Source organism: Panthera leo, chromosome F3 (genome assembly GCF_018350215.1).
Source record: "Panthera leo isolate Ple1 chromosome F3, P.leo_Ple1_pat1.1, whole genome shotgun sequence".
NCBI lineage: Eukaryota > Metazoa > Chordata > Mammalia > Carnivora > Felidae > Panthera > Panthera leo.
In genome coordinates this window covers 60,224,926-60,238,355 of record NC_056696.1, presented here as the reverse complement: position 1 = coordinate 60,238,355, position 13,430 = coordinate 60,224,926, and the positions used below count along the sequence as shown (strand labels likewise).

Genomic DNA, 13,430 nt, shown 5'->3' with positions numbered 1-13,430 from the left:
TCTCCTGCCTGGATCCTTCAGGTTATCTAGAAACGTCTCTGAGTCTCGGTTTCCTTATGTGCGAAACAAGAATGATAGCACTGTGTGTGTCAAAGCTGCTGTAAGAATTAAACAAGACCTTTGTATACCACTTAGCATGTAGTCTGAGCTTGGCACATAGTAGCTGCTGTTATAATTGGGGGCATGATTATCTCAAGCCCTGGTCTCACCCTGCATTGGAGGGCATTTATGTGATGCCTGCTGGATATAGTCCCCTGGCGCACGCACGCACACACACACACACACACACGCACACACCCCTCTGCCTCGGCACGGAGGAGCATGTGGAAATGGGAAAATGCAGGGCTGAGGGCAGAGCTCTGAGTTTTCTGTGCAACTACTGAGCACCAGGCCTGCCTTCCCTCCTGCGGCAATGAAATCCTCTCGACTACCCTGAGAGCAGGTAGCATTCATGGCCCAGCCCGTGTAAGGTGAGGAAATGGGACTCAGAGAGGGAAATGGACATCCTGCCAAAGTTCACAAACTTAGTAAGTGACAGTCTGGGTCTGAACTCTGGTCTGGTCTGTCTGGATCCAGGGCCCAGTTTGCTTTCTGTCATATACTCAAGTCCACGACGCTTGACACGGGGAGGGGCTCAGAGAAGTAGCCAGGTAGCTGAGTCGGCTGCTAAAAAGGACCGAAGACTCATGTGGATCACGTGATGAGCCAGTGATGTCGACCTCACCATGGAGAAGCAGAGCCTCTCCTCCTCCTGGCTATCCTCTCCCCTGAGCTCCCCGCACCCCGACGTCTTGCGCAGAGGACACACAGGAGGCATTTCTGGGGAATCTTGTCCCTCCGGAGAGTTGAGCCGGGTGTGATGCCTGCCTCAGTGGTCCCCGGCGGGACTCAGTCAGGCCCGGGGAAAAGGGACAAGGTGGCTGGAAAGGTGGGAGGCGGGAGGGAGGTGACGGATGTCGGTGGGGGTCAACACTCCAGGGGGATCCTTCAGCCCCGGTTGTGGTTTCTCGTCCCTTGAGCATCCTGAAGGAGCCAAGCGCATTCCCAGGAGGCCACTGAATACAGTGGACCCGGAAGCGGGGGGTGGGGACAAGAAGCAGGGCTGGTGCAGTACTTGTCAAACCTTGCTGTGCCCACATACCACCTGGGGGTCTCGTTCACACCCGCATCCTGCCTCGGGAGGTTTGTTGTGGTGCCTGAGGTCCTGCGTTTCTAACGAGGTCCAGCCCGTGCTGCTGGCCCGCAGACCACGCTTTGAGTAGCCCGGGTCCGCGAGGCCTCTCCGGGTCCCCTTTGGACTCAGGACCCTGGAGGTTCTGCGGTTTCAGCTCTGTCCTGCTGTGTTCTTCCTCGTAGATGATCAAAATGCCACGTGCACGGAGCCCACGGAGCTGGCGGGGTGGCCCATCACGCAGGTGGGGAACCCGCTCCGCTACATGTGCATCACGCAGCTGGACCGCCAGGACTACCTCTTCCTGCTGCTCATCGGCTTCTGCATCTTCTCGGCGGGCACGGTGGCCGCCTGGCTCACAGGCATGTGTGCCGTGCTCTACCAGAACGCCCGGCGCAAGTCGAGCGAAGACGAGACCGAGGACGAACACGGCCAGCGGGGGAACGTCAGCGGGCGGATCTTCAGAAGCAGGGTCGACTCGGCCCAGGACGGGTTCCCTCAGCTGATTTAGCGGCCCGAGACGGCTATCGGACGTGCCTTTCCCAAGGCTCCCCGCCTTCTCTCCGCCCTCCCCTCCCACTCCCTCACAGCTGTCTGAGACACTGACGCCTATTAGTAAAGCAAATAAAATGTTTGGTGGCCATTTCACAAATTGGTCCCTTCCTGCTCCACCAGCCCAGGGGCACCTCCGTGAGCTCCGCAGGATGGTATAGAACAAGGCTGCTGCACCCTCTTCAATGCAGGCCGACTTGTTTAATGAGCAACTACTATGCCTTGGCTGGCGGGAGGGATATGAAAAACACAAGACTGAAGACCAGTTCCCAAAGAGCAAACAGTTTGGGGCAAGTCAAGACTAATATGAATGAAATGGAGAAAAACGCAAGACCCAGTGATCAGAGCTGACATCAGTGGAACACGCCCACGGGCCAACTTCACACCCCGTCTCAAGACTGCCACCACCATCCCATGGTACGGATACTAGTTGACAGTGAAAAGTTGAGGCCTAGAAAGGTTAAACAAGCGACTGAGGCCACCCAACAGGTCAGGAGCACAGCCCCCCAAACTCCATGCACTTTCCTTTCCATGAGGTTGCCTCCCCAAGAAATGTTTGGCAATGCAGCCAAGGACTCACCACGTAAGCCTTGTATGAAACAAAGGAGTGAAACCCAGAGGCGACCACCACTTACCGAGCCCCTCCCCGGCACCCAGTCTCACCCCCAGCATTGCATGCATTTTCTCCCCAGGTCAGCCCTCACGACCCCAGGTCAGGTGGTCGCTGTTACCCTCGTTTTCCTGAAGCTCGGAGAGGCTAAGGAACCAGCTCAGGATCAAACGGTTGACGAGAAGCCAAAGGAATTCTGATTCCCAGGCCACTTGACCCCGAAGCCTGTGCCCTGCGTACTGTGAGCTCCCGTCTTTCATGAAGCGCTAAACAGAAGAGCCAAGTGTATACAAGTACGATCCGCCTCTCAGGACTGGCCGGAGGGAGGGAAAGGGAGCAGCTGACAGGCGTGGCTCAACCCCAAGACCCATTCAAGACTCTGATCAAAGGCCCTACCCATGAGGCCAGCTGTCCCTAAACCCCCAACCAGATCTTCCTTACCTCTGCACTTCCTCTGTGAATCCCACATGATTTCCCCCAGATTTGTCCAGTGTAATGGTTAAGAGTAGGAGCTCCTGAATTGGGGGCTAGGTTCCTGTCCCCTGATTCTGCCCTTACCCCCGTGTCACCGTAGGCTTCTTGCTTATAATGAGCTTTAGGACCGAGACCTCCTGGTATTCTCTGTTGACACAGTGCATAGGGAGGTGCCTTACACAAAAGGAGGGGTTCCATAAGAGTTCATTATCACATCCTATTGAAATCACAACCCACCGATCATTCCTACTCTGTTATGCAGATTGTGAGAGGTGACCATGGGCAAACTATTTTACTTCTCTCTGCCTCAGTTTCTTCATCTGTAAATGGCCATCGTTATAGTGCCCACATCATAAAGGGATATTATAAGAATAATGTGAATATATAAATAATAATGCAACATCCTGGGAGAATTTGAGGCTTATAGAAAAGTTACATACAGAGAAGGACAGATTCCATGTTTTCACTCCTATGTGGATCCTGAGAAACTTAACAGAAGACCATGGGGGAGGGGAAGAAAAAAAAATGGTTAGAGAGGGAGGGAGCCAAAACATAAGAGACTCCTAAAAACTGAGAACAAACTGAGGGTTTATGGGGGGGTGGGAGGGAGGGGAAAGTGGGTGATGGGCATTGAGGAGGGCACCTGTTGGGATGAGCACTGGGGGTTGTATGGAAACCAATTTGACAATAAATTTTATAATAAAAAATAAATAAATATAAAAATAAATAAATAAATAAAAATAAAAACAGTATTAAAGGATAAAAAAAAAAAAAAGAAAAGTTACAAAGGTAGAACACAGAGTTTCCACATACCCCCTCACCGGGTTTCCCCTAAAGTTATTCCCCATAAAGTTACCCCCACGACCGTGGCTTATCTGTCAAAATAAGAAATCCCAAAGCTGGAATTTAACTTCAGACTTCATTCGGATGCCCCTGGTTGTTCCCGTGTTTCTGTTCCAGGGTCTAATCCCACATTTGTACTTGGGACATTCTTCACAAAATATCTAACATGTATGGGGCAAGGGTTCTTCTAAGTGCTTCTATAGACCAGCTCATTTCGTTGTGACACTAACCCTATCACAATGACCCTGTGAGATGGTTACTATTATTATCCCCCGTAGATAACGACATTGGGGCTTCAGAGGTTAAGTAACTTGCTCGACATCACCCAGCTAGAAAGACCAAAATGAGACCAGCTGTGTCTGACTGCAAACTCTTTCTCCCAATGAGCAACAAGTACTGTCTCTCAGGATTTTTTTTTTTTTTAATGTTTATCTATTTTTGAGAGAGAGAGACAGAGCGCAAGCAGGGGAGGTTCAGAGAGAGGGAGACACAGAACCCAAAGCAGGCTCCAGGCTCCGAGCTGTCAGCGCAGAGCCCAAAGCGGGGCTCAAACTCACAAACCATGAGACGATGACCTGAGCCGAAGTCGGACGCTCAGCCGACTGAGCCACCCAGGCGCCCCAGGAATATCAATTACCAAGAAGATCTTGGCAAAAGAAATCTGAATTGCAGTTTTTCACGATAACCTCTAAGATCCCCTGGATGGTCCCACAACAAAATGGACTGAGCACCTACCCTGACCGGCCCTAAGAAACCACAAAGAACAGGCAGGGTTAAGACGCTCAGGGAGCGTCCAGTCTGGTTTGGCAGAGACACAAGTAATCAGGCCACCTCAGGACGGAGTGGAAAGTGAAGGGTGGACGGGGGGTGCTAAGGGACACAGAGGAAGGGCACCTCACCCAGCGGGTGGTGCGGAATCCTGCAAGGTCCCCGTAAGAGGAGACGCACGAGCCGAGGCTCGAAGGCTGAGTTGGGATTGGCCAGACCACACGGCGAAGAGGGGGTGAGTAACGAGAAGACATTCTTAGCGACAAGAACTGCACATGTGAAGCCTGGAAGCAGGAGAGAGCCTGGCCTGTCAAAGCTGGAAAACAGAGCCCACGGCAAGGAGAAGAGAAATAATATCGGGGAGAAGCAAGGCCAGGCCCCAGAGGGCCTTCTTCATTCCTGGTGTCGCTCCAGGTTACGACAGGCTATGCCGCAGCCACACACAACCCCAAAGCTCCGTGGGCTTCAGTGTAACCAAGACTTATTTCTCACTCGTGTAAAGTCCGATGGGGGGAGGGCAGCCCCCCCCCCCCAACTCTGTAACTACAGCTTCTGGAACATGGGCCTGGGAGGCCCCTTGCAGAAGAGAGAAGAGGCATCCTAAGCGTGTTGCTCTTAACTCCCTGGGCCTGGAAAGGACGCGTTGCTTCCCCTCACATTTCACGCGACCCCCACCTTCACGGCAAGCAAAGGTGGTCTGTGTGCCAGCAAGACGCGATGCCACGGGAAACAAAGTACTGTGTCCACCCCACCACGATAAGGAATTCGAAACTTCCCCCGTGCGCTCAAAGTCTTAAGCACGAGAATCGCATGGTCCAGTTGGCATTTTGGGGAAGCTCGCTCTGGCTGTAAGGTCAAGAAGACAGAAGAGGGAGGGATGACAGGAAGCAAGGGGACTAGGACACCTGCCGTATCCTGAGCAAGCTGGGAGGGTGACAGAGCAGGGACTGTGGCAATATACACAGAACTGGATGGGTTTAAGAGCTTTGTCAGAGGTAGAGTTGACAGAATTCCAGGAGTGGGAGGTGGCGGAAAAATGGGTAGAGGATTAAGAGAAAAGGGAGTTAAGGAGGGGCCCAAATTTCTGACCTGGACAGCTGGTGGCCGTGGCCGGAAGAGCCCCGGGCACTGAGGCAGGGAGAACGAGTCCGTAAAAAACGGGCAAAGATAGAACCTGGGGGGTGGGGAGGGGCACGTGTGGAGCCACAGGGGCAGGATGGGAGGGTAAAGCCTGATTCTCGGCAAAGGGAAGTCAATAGGCAGTGCCTAAAACTGAAAAAATCAAATACAGGATCAATATAACCATATTCTTTGGTGATATCAAAAACACAAACGAAAAAAATCAGCCAAAAGCGTTTCATGCGTCTGCCTCTAGCGAGTAAAAAAAAAAACAACACAAGGAAATGATGGAAGACTGCCATTTTCCATAACAAATTCTGTAGAACTACAACTCTTTAAATAAACTATGTACATATATATTTGATTACAAAAAATGAGTGTTTCTTTAAAAAAAAGAAAAGACTGGGGCGCCTGGGTGGCTCAGTCGGTTAAGCGGCCGACTTCGGCTCAGGTCATGATCTCATGGTCTGTGGGTTTGAGCCCCGTGTCCGGCTCTGTGCTAACAGCTCAGAGCCTGGAGCCTGCTTCGGATTCTGTGTCTCCCTCTCTCTGCCCCTCCCCCACTCATTCTCTCCCCATCTCTCTCTCTCTCCCTCCCTCCCTCTCTCTCTCTGTCTCTCTCTCAAAAATAAACATTAAAAATTAAAAAAAAAAAAAAAAAAAGACTGGCTGCTGCCGGGTGTTGCTACCTTCAAGAGGTGTCCTTCACCACTTTGCACAGAGGGGTGTCCACCAGGATTTCAAAATTTTTAAAAAATTTTTTAACATTTATTTATTTTTGAGAGACAGAAAGAGACAGAGCACCAACAGGGAAGGCGCAGAAAGACAGGGAGACAGAAGCCGAAGCAGGGTCCAGGTTCTGAGCTGTCAGCACAGAGCCCAACGAACCATGAGATCATGACCTGAGCCGAAGTCAGACACTTAATCGACTGAGCCACCCAAGTGCCCCTATCCACCAGGATTTCAAAGGGCAACATGCCGGGGAGGGGGCTCTTCCTACTTCCTGCCATATGTCATCATTCATACTGTGACCCTGAACTCGATTCTCAGAAAAATCAGAGAGGGCTTTCTAAGGAAGACCATGTTTGACCTGGCTCCTGAGAATCACAGAATTTCCGAAAGGAAGGAGCACTTCAGGTGGGTGTTAAAGGTGAAAGCCTGGCAGACAGAGAGAGAGAGATGTTCTGGAATGACAGTAGCTCTGTTTGGCGGCCCAGAAGGCAGATGCAGTGCTCTGGGATGGAGACAGAAGAACAATTAGGTGGCTAATGGCACTGTTTGGGGCAGGGTACTCACAAAATGAGGTCTGTGGGCCACCTGCATCAGGGTCCTAAATACCACGCAGTGCTTCCATCTTCAGGAGGGGGAATCTGCATTATAGTATGTTTTCTGGGTGAATCCTGCACACCACTAAAATTTGAGAAACACTAGTCGAGCGGGAAGAGATAACATCCTGAAATAAAATAGTAACAGTTTGAATGGAAAGGAGGAAACAGTCATCAGACCGAGGGCCTCTTGGATCCAGAACTGGCTTCTGCCAGCAGTCAGGGCACATGGCCCCACTGCCTAAAGAAGTGTCGATGATAGGGAGCCAGCAACACCCCACACTTCCTGCCCACCACCTCCCGCCATCGCTGCCTCGTAAAAGGACCTCCACTCCATACGATACAGCGTGAAAAGTACTGACTTCCAGTCTCAGCTTTTCCACTATGTGTGTGTTTTAACAAGTCGTTTCATTGCTTGGGTCTCAGTTTCCTCAAGCGTAAAATGGGGTGGTTAGACTAGATTACCTCAAAGGCCACCTCAAATCTACCCTCCTGAAAACAACTATGGATGATATTCAGAATCTAAGAAAACTCCTGAAAAAAAAACAAAAAACAAAAAATAAGAACCCCAATAGAAAAATTGGCCAAGAATATGAACAGGCAACTTATAAAAGAAGAAACTCAAAAAACTAACAAGCATATAAACAGGTAGGTGTTCATGCTCGTTAATAATCAGAAAAATGCAAATTAGAACAACGGACTTCATACTTATTAGATTGGCAAAAAATGGAAAGCTGAATCACGTCTCGTTTGGCAGGGATGTGGGGCTACAGGGACCCTGGAGCGCCACTGAAGGAGCACAGTCGGGTAGAGACAGCCTGGAGAGCAATCTGGAACTACTTAAGCCAAATTAGGCGTATGCCTCCCTGTGACCTAGCAAGTCTCCCCAGGCCCCTGTGTGTCGCCCACAGAAACGATCACACAGGCCCGTGATGGAACCCACATGAGGACGTCAAGTGCAGGAGGCTGGATGAGTGAGCAGGTAAAATTTATGTAGTGCTACAGAATGGCACAAGCAACTGGCTAGCTGTCCGTTTGGCAACACGGCTGGATCTTGAAAACAATGCTGAGTGGAAAAATAAGTGGGGGGGGGGACCCTAACAATACTCTATAACCCTGAGAGCACACAAGTCCTTACAATGTCCCACAAGGCCCTAGATGATCTTCCTCCCCCTCCCCCCACACTCCCTCTACCTCCCTGACAGCACCCTTGTCCCCAGTGCTCACTCTGGCCCAGCCTCACCAGCCACCCTGCTGTAGTCAACACATGCAGGGTAGTGATGCTGCTACAGGACCTTTGCACTGGCTACTCCCTCCATCTAGAATCATAAGCATTCAAAATCCTCTACACGCACGCACACTCACACACACACACACACACACACACACACACACACACACACCCTTGGTCCCCCTTACTCAGCTCTATTTCTACCTCAGACAACAATCAAATGTAATAAGTGAAAGGTAGTAAGTACTATCTCCCCACTCCCACCTTTTACTATGTGAGTGAGAGTTTTGCCTGTTTTGTTCACTGATGTCCCCCAAGGCCTAGAACAGAGCCTACCATAAAAGAGGCACTTAATACATTTTGTTGACTAATTGAATGATTACAACACCATAGCACTCACACACACGTCAAATGCAATTTAAAACACATTCATTGGGGCTCCTGGGTGGCTCAGTCGGTTAAGCATCCAATTCTTGATTTTGGCTCATGTCGTGATCTCATGGGGCATTATTTGAGCCCCGCACCCCTGCTTGAGATTCTCTCTCTCCCTCTCTCTCTCTGCCTCTGCCCAACTTGCACTCTCTCTCAGAATAAATAACATTTAAAAACAAAATAAATAAATAAACACATTCAATGAATATCATTCAATGAATGGTGAGTGCGAATGAGGGTTAAAGGATATTAAATTTATTTTTTTTAATGTTTGTTTTTGAGAGAGAGACAGAGAGAGAGAGAGACAGAGCATGAGCAGGGGAGGGGCAGAGAGAGAGGGAGACACAGAATCTGAAGCAGGTTCCAGGCTCCGAGCTGTTAGCACAGAACCCGACACGGGGCTCAAACTCACAAACTATGAGATCGTGACCTGAACCCAAATTGGACACTTAACCGACTGAGCCACCCAGGCGCCCCAAGGGTATTAAGTTTAAAAAGGGAAGGGCTTAGCATGGAAAGACGATGAGAAGGTGCCATTTAGTGAGGAGTATGGGTAATTTAGGCTTGTGTAATTGAGATTAACACAGGGAGGTGGCATCACTGTCCACTCACCCTCCCCTCTGCCCATCAGCACATCTGTTGAGAGTTCCCCTTCCTGCCAGATCTTTGCCTGAATAAACCAAGCCCTGGCTGTGGGGAAGGGCCCTCTGCTCCATCTACACAGCTGCCGTCTCTGAGACTTTAAGGTCACGACAGAGCTGAGGATACCTCGTGGGCAACAGTGCACACAACCCCACCCCCCCCCCCACCCCCGGCTCCTCAGTTTCCCCAAACAAAAGCTCTGCCCGAGGAGGAGGGGACTGGGCTCCACCCAGAATGGTACCTCAGACTGTAGAGCGAGTTCCAACTCACAAAGCCCTTCTGCAGCCTTGAAAGATCTTACTGTCCCATTGTATGAATACGAAAACGAAGGTTTAAAAAGGTTAGCAGTCGTCCCATGTCACCTTGTTAGTGCCCGGCAGGACCGACATGTGCAGCGACCGGTTCTTCTTGACTCTGTGTTTTGTGTTTTCACTGCCAATATCATCTGCCGCTCGGTACAAAGAGGACGGCCCTGTTAGGGAAATCGACAAAATTAATTCTTCCAGATTTGATTTTGCACGATTCTGCCATCAGCTCTTTCCTGTTGCTAACCGCTCTTTGTCTCTAGGATTCACATTCAAAACCTTTGATACAGGCAGTCTGATACAGGCAGTGGATTTGATACAGGCAGTCTGAAAGCTAATGTTAGAAAATAAGGCCAAACAGATCATCTATTACTATTAAGAATGAAGGATTTAAACGGATTATCTGCTCTTTGCAAGCCGCCAGACGGGTGAAGACAGCACACTGGCAATCCACTCCGGCAAGAAGTTCGGATATTGCTGGGGGGGAGGGGGGAGGGGATTGAGGGAGGACCCAGTGGGAATCTGGGGCGATCTGAAGGCAGTGCTGGGTGATTGACAAGGATCAGATTAGGAAAGGATGCAGCTAACTGGTTTCTTAAGCAGACCAATTATTTAGGCCAAGAGATTAATACTTAAGAACAATACAGTCTGGGGGCACCTGCATGGCTCAGTCGGTTGAGCGCCTGACTTCAGCTCAGGTCTTGATCTCATGGTTCTTGGGTTCGAGCCCTGCGTCAGTCTCTGTACTGACAGCTCAGAACCTGGAACCTACTTTGGATTCTTTGTCTCCCTCTCTCTCTGCCCCTCCCCCCTTCATCCTCACTAACGCGTGCTCTGTCTCTCTCAAAAATAAATGAACATTAAAAACATTTTGCGGGGGGGTGGGCACCTGCGTGGCTCAGTCGGTTAAGCGTCTGACTCCAGCTCAGGTCATGATCTCACGGTCTGTGAGTTCGAGCCCCGCGTCGGGCTCTGTGCTGACAGCTCAGAGCCTGGAACCCACTTCAAATTCTGTGCCTCCCTGTCTCTCTGCCCCTCCCCCACTCATGCTCTGTCTCTCTCTCCCTCTCTCTCTCTCTCTGTCAAAAATAAACATTAAAAAAAAATTTTAGTTAAAAAAAAAACACAGTCTGGGGGCATCTGGGTGGTTCGGTTGGTTGAGCGTCCAACTTCAGCTCAGGTCATGATCTCATGGCTCATGAGTTCAAGCCCCAAATCAGGGCTCACTGCTATCAGCGCAAAGCCTGCTTTGGATCCTGTGTCCCTCTCTCTCTCTGCCCCTTCTCCTGCTCACCTGCTTTCTCTCTCAAAAATAAATAAAACATTTTTTTAAAAAAAAGAACAATACAGTCTGGTGTATGACTTGGGGTCTACTTGGATGCCCACTCACTGAAGTGACCATAGGCGCGTTCCCAGTCAGCAAGGCGGATAAGAACAGGCCTGATCCTTTGATCTGGTCTCCCTCAGAAGCAGTTCATGGCTTACAGTTCTTCACCTCACTGAACTTGGCCCGTACACGTGGGTACACTTGGTGGGAGCTCTATAAACCTCTCCCTGAAGGCCATGTGATTACGGCTTTACACTGAAGCCCTGAAACCTTGCAAGTCTCCTACTAGGAAGCCTCTTTGGGATTACCAGTTGTCAGTGAAAATCCGTTTAGGCTGATCTCGTCTCAAGCCCTCATCCCCACCCAACAAACAACACGTAAAAAGAAATCAGCGTTAAGGATCACTGTTATCGAGGCATTGAGATATTTCCTCATGAGCTGCGTGGACCTTGAACACATTGTAATCTCTGTCACTCTCATTTTCCCTCAAGTTAAAATGGGGATTAAACTCGTGTGTGGTCCTAAAATTTAGAGATTATTTCTATGAGGAGCTAATACAACCCCTGGCCCAAAATAAGCCTTTGAAAAATGGTACCTTTGGGGAAAGATAAGCCATCTTAGCCACCGCCCCTCCCCTCCACCTTCATCCCAACCCCCCCATCACCCCCACCCGACCCCTTATGGAAACCTTCCCTTTCAGATGGTACTCAGACAATCTAATGTTACCTGACACCTACCAGCTGCATGACCTTAAACAAGTCATTTGCTCTCTCCAGGCTTCAGTTTTGTCATTAATAAAAATAAAGGCCATGGACCAGAGGTATCCCTGCCACCTCCCAATTTTGATGTTTGTGATTATGAGTTTTAGTACAAAAGAGCTCTACGAGCAGCGAATTTTGATTTCTCTAAACCTTACAGATGGCTTGTGCGTAGTTTTATTTAAGCTCAAAAGAGAAACAAACAAACAAAACAGTGTCTGGAGAATGAGACAGAACTCGGCCCTCAGACCTTGAAACCCAGGCAGAGATTCGCGTAAGCAAACAAGAACACAAGATGCATTCAATTCGCATAAACTGTGGTCATAGAAGAGAAAACAAACCTCTCAGCCTGGAGATGCTAGGGAGTGCTTCAGCAAGGAAGAGACTCCTGAGCTGGGATTTCAAGGATGGAGGTCAGGGTAAAAACATTTCAAACAGAGGGAAGCATGTGCAAAGTCCCCAAGAGAGGTGAGGGCGTGACACATGGAAGGATTCAAAAGGGAAGAACACCATAGCTACAGTATAGACAAGAGTGCTGCAAAACAAAGTGCGAGAGACAGAAAAAAAGCCAGATCATGCAGGACCTTGAGGGCTATGGAAAGACAGGAAGTCACTGAAGGGCTGTAAGCCCAAGGCAGATATGACCAAATGTGAATCTTTGAATTTTTTTTAAATGTTTATTTATTTCTGAGACAGAGAGAGACAAAGCATGAGCAGGGGAGGGGCAGGGAGAGAGGGAGACACAGACTCCGAAGCAGGCTCCAGGTTCCTAGCCGTCAGCACGGATCCCGACGTGGGGCCCGAACCCACGAACTGCAAGATCATGAGCTGAGCCGAAGTCCGGCGCTTAATTGACTGAGCCACCCAGGCACCCCAAATGTAAATCCTTTAAAAAATGACTCTGGCTATGGCTGTCGTGAAGAAATCAAATTAGAAGCGGAAAGCAAGGATACAGGGAGACAACTGGGGGATACTGCAAGAGTCCGGATGAAGAAGGATCGTGGATTCCTGGTGGCAGTGGGGATGGAGAGAAGTAGATGATCAGAGAGGCCCTTAGGAGGTAAAGACAGGGGATTGGCAAAGGACTGGATAAGAGAGCGAGGGAGAGGGAGGTAGCAAGATGAATTCCAGGGCTCGATGTCCACAACTGGCTGGACGGTCCGGTCCTAGAAGGTACGCTTAGAGTCACCGCAGCTGGGTTTTATTACATTGAGATTCATACGGCATCACAGGAGAGACGCCAGGCTGGCGATATGAGTGGACAGTTCCGTGGCATCTGAGTTGCAAATGTTGACACAGGATGCCTCGGTGAGAAGTCTGCTGAAGCCAGAGTTTCGTATGAGATTACCTGGAGAAAAGAGTGTCCAAGGAGAAGAGAGGCCGAAGCAAGCCCACGTTTAGATGAGTAAAAAGGGATGAACAGCAAGTGACTGAGAAGAATGAGACGCAGGAAGAAAAACACAAAAGTTTTTTCTCAGACTCTGACAAATTGTTTTTCGTTGGCTCTGCTTTTACAAAGAAAACCTGAAAAAGCAAGCAAACAAACTGCCACAGCCAAAGGGAAAGATTAAAAATAAAGAAGCCGGGCTATTCCATGTATGTAATGATTATTCCTCAGATTACCAAGAATTACCCCAAGAATTGTCAAAATTCTCACTTCTTAAGGAAGATTGTTTATTTATTTAGAAAGCCCACGCCATGCTTCCCTTTAGGCAGATTATACTTACCCATCAATTGACTTTGGCCTTGGCCGTATGACAATGGATGTGGGCAGATGTGATACACACGATGTCCAAGCAGAAACTTTAAATATGCTTTACAGATTGGCTCTGGCTCTCTGGAGTTTCTGTCCTTCACCATGAGAACAGCATGT

At 49.5% G+C, this 13,430-nt stretch overlaps 1 protein-coding gene and 1 long non-coding RNA gene across 2 annotated transcripts in view; one reads left to right on the top strand and one right to left on the bottom strand.

Moving 5' to 3' along the window:
- Positions 1-1,814, top strand: part of LRRC52 (leucine rich repeat containing 52) — a 19,093-nt gene extending 17,279 nt beyond the window's left edge. Inside the window, exon 2 of the mRNA XM_042925190.1 lies at positions 1,357-1,814. Coding sequence (XP_042781124.1) covers positions 1,357-1,682 — 326 coding nt within the window. The 3' untranslated portion in view covers positions 1,683-1,814. The remainder of the gene's footprint in view (positions 1-1,356) is intronic.
- Positions 1-13,430, bottom strand: part of LOC122211775 — a 17,729-nt gene extending 4,299 nt beyond the window's left edge. Inside the window, exons 1-2 of the long non-coding RNA XR_006198827.1 lie at positions 13,285-13,430; positions 9,530-9,639 (exon numbers count right to left, since the gene is read on the bottom strand). This is a non-coding gene — a long non-coding RNA (uncharacterized LOC122211775). The remainder of the gene's footprint in view (positions 1-9,529; positions 9,640-13,284) is intronic.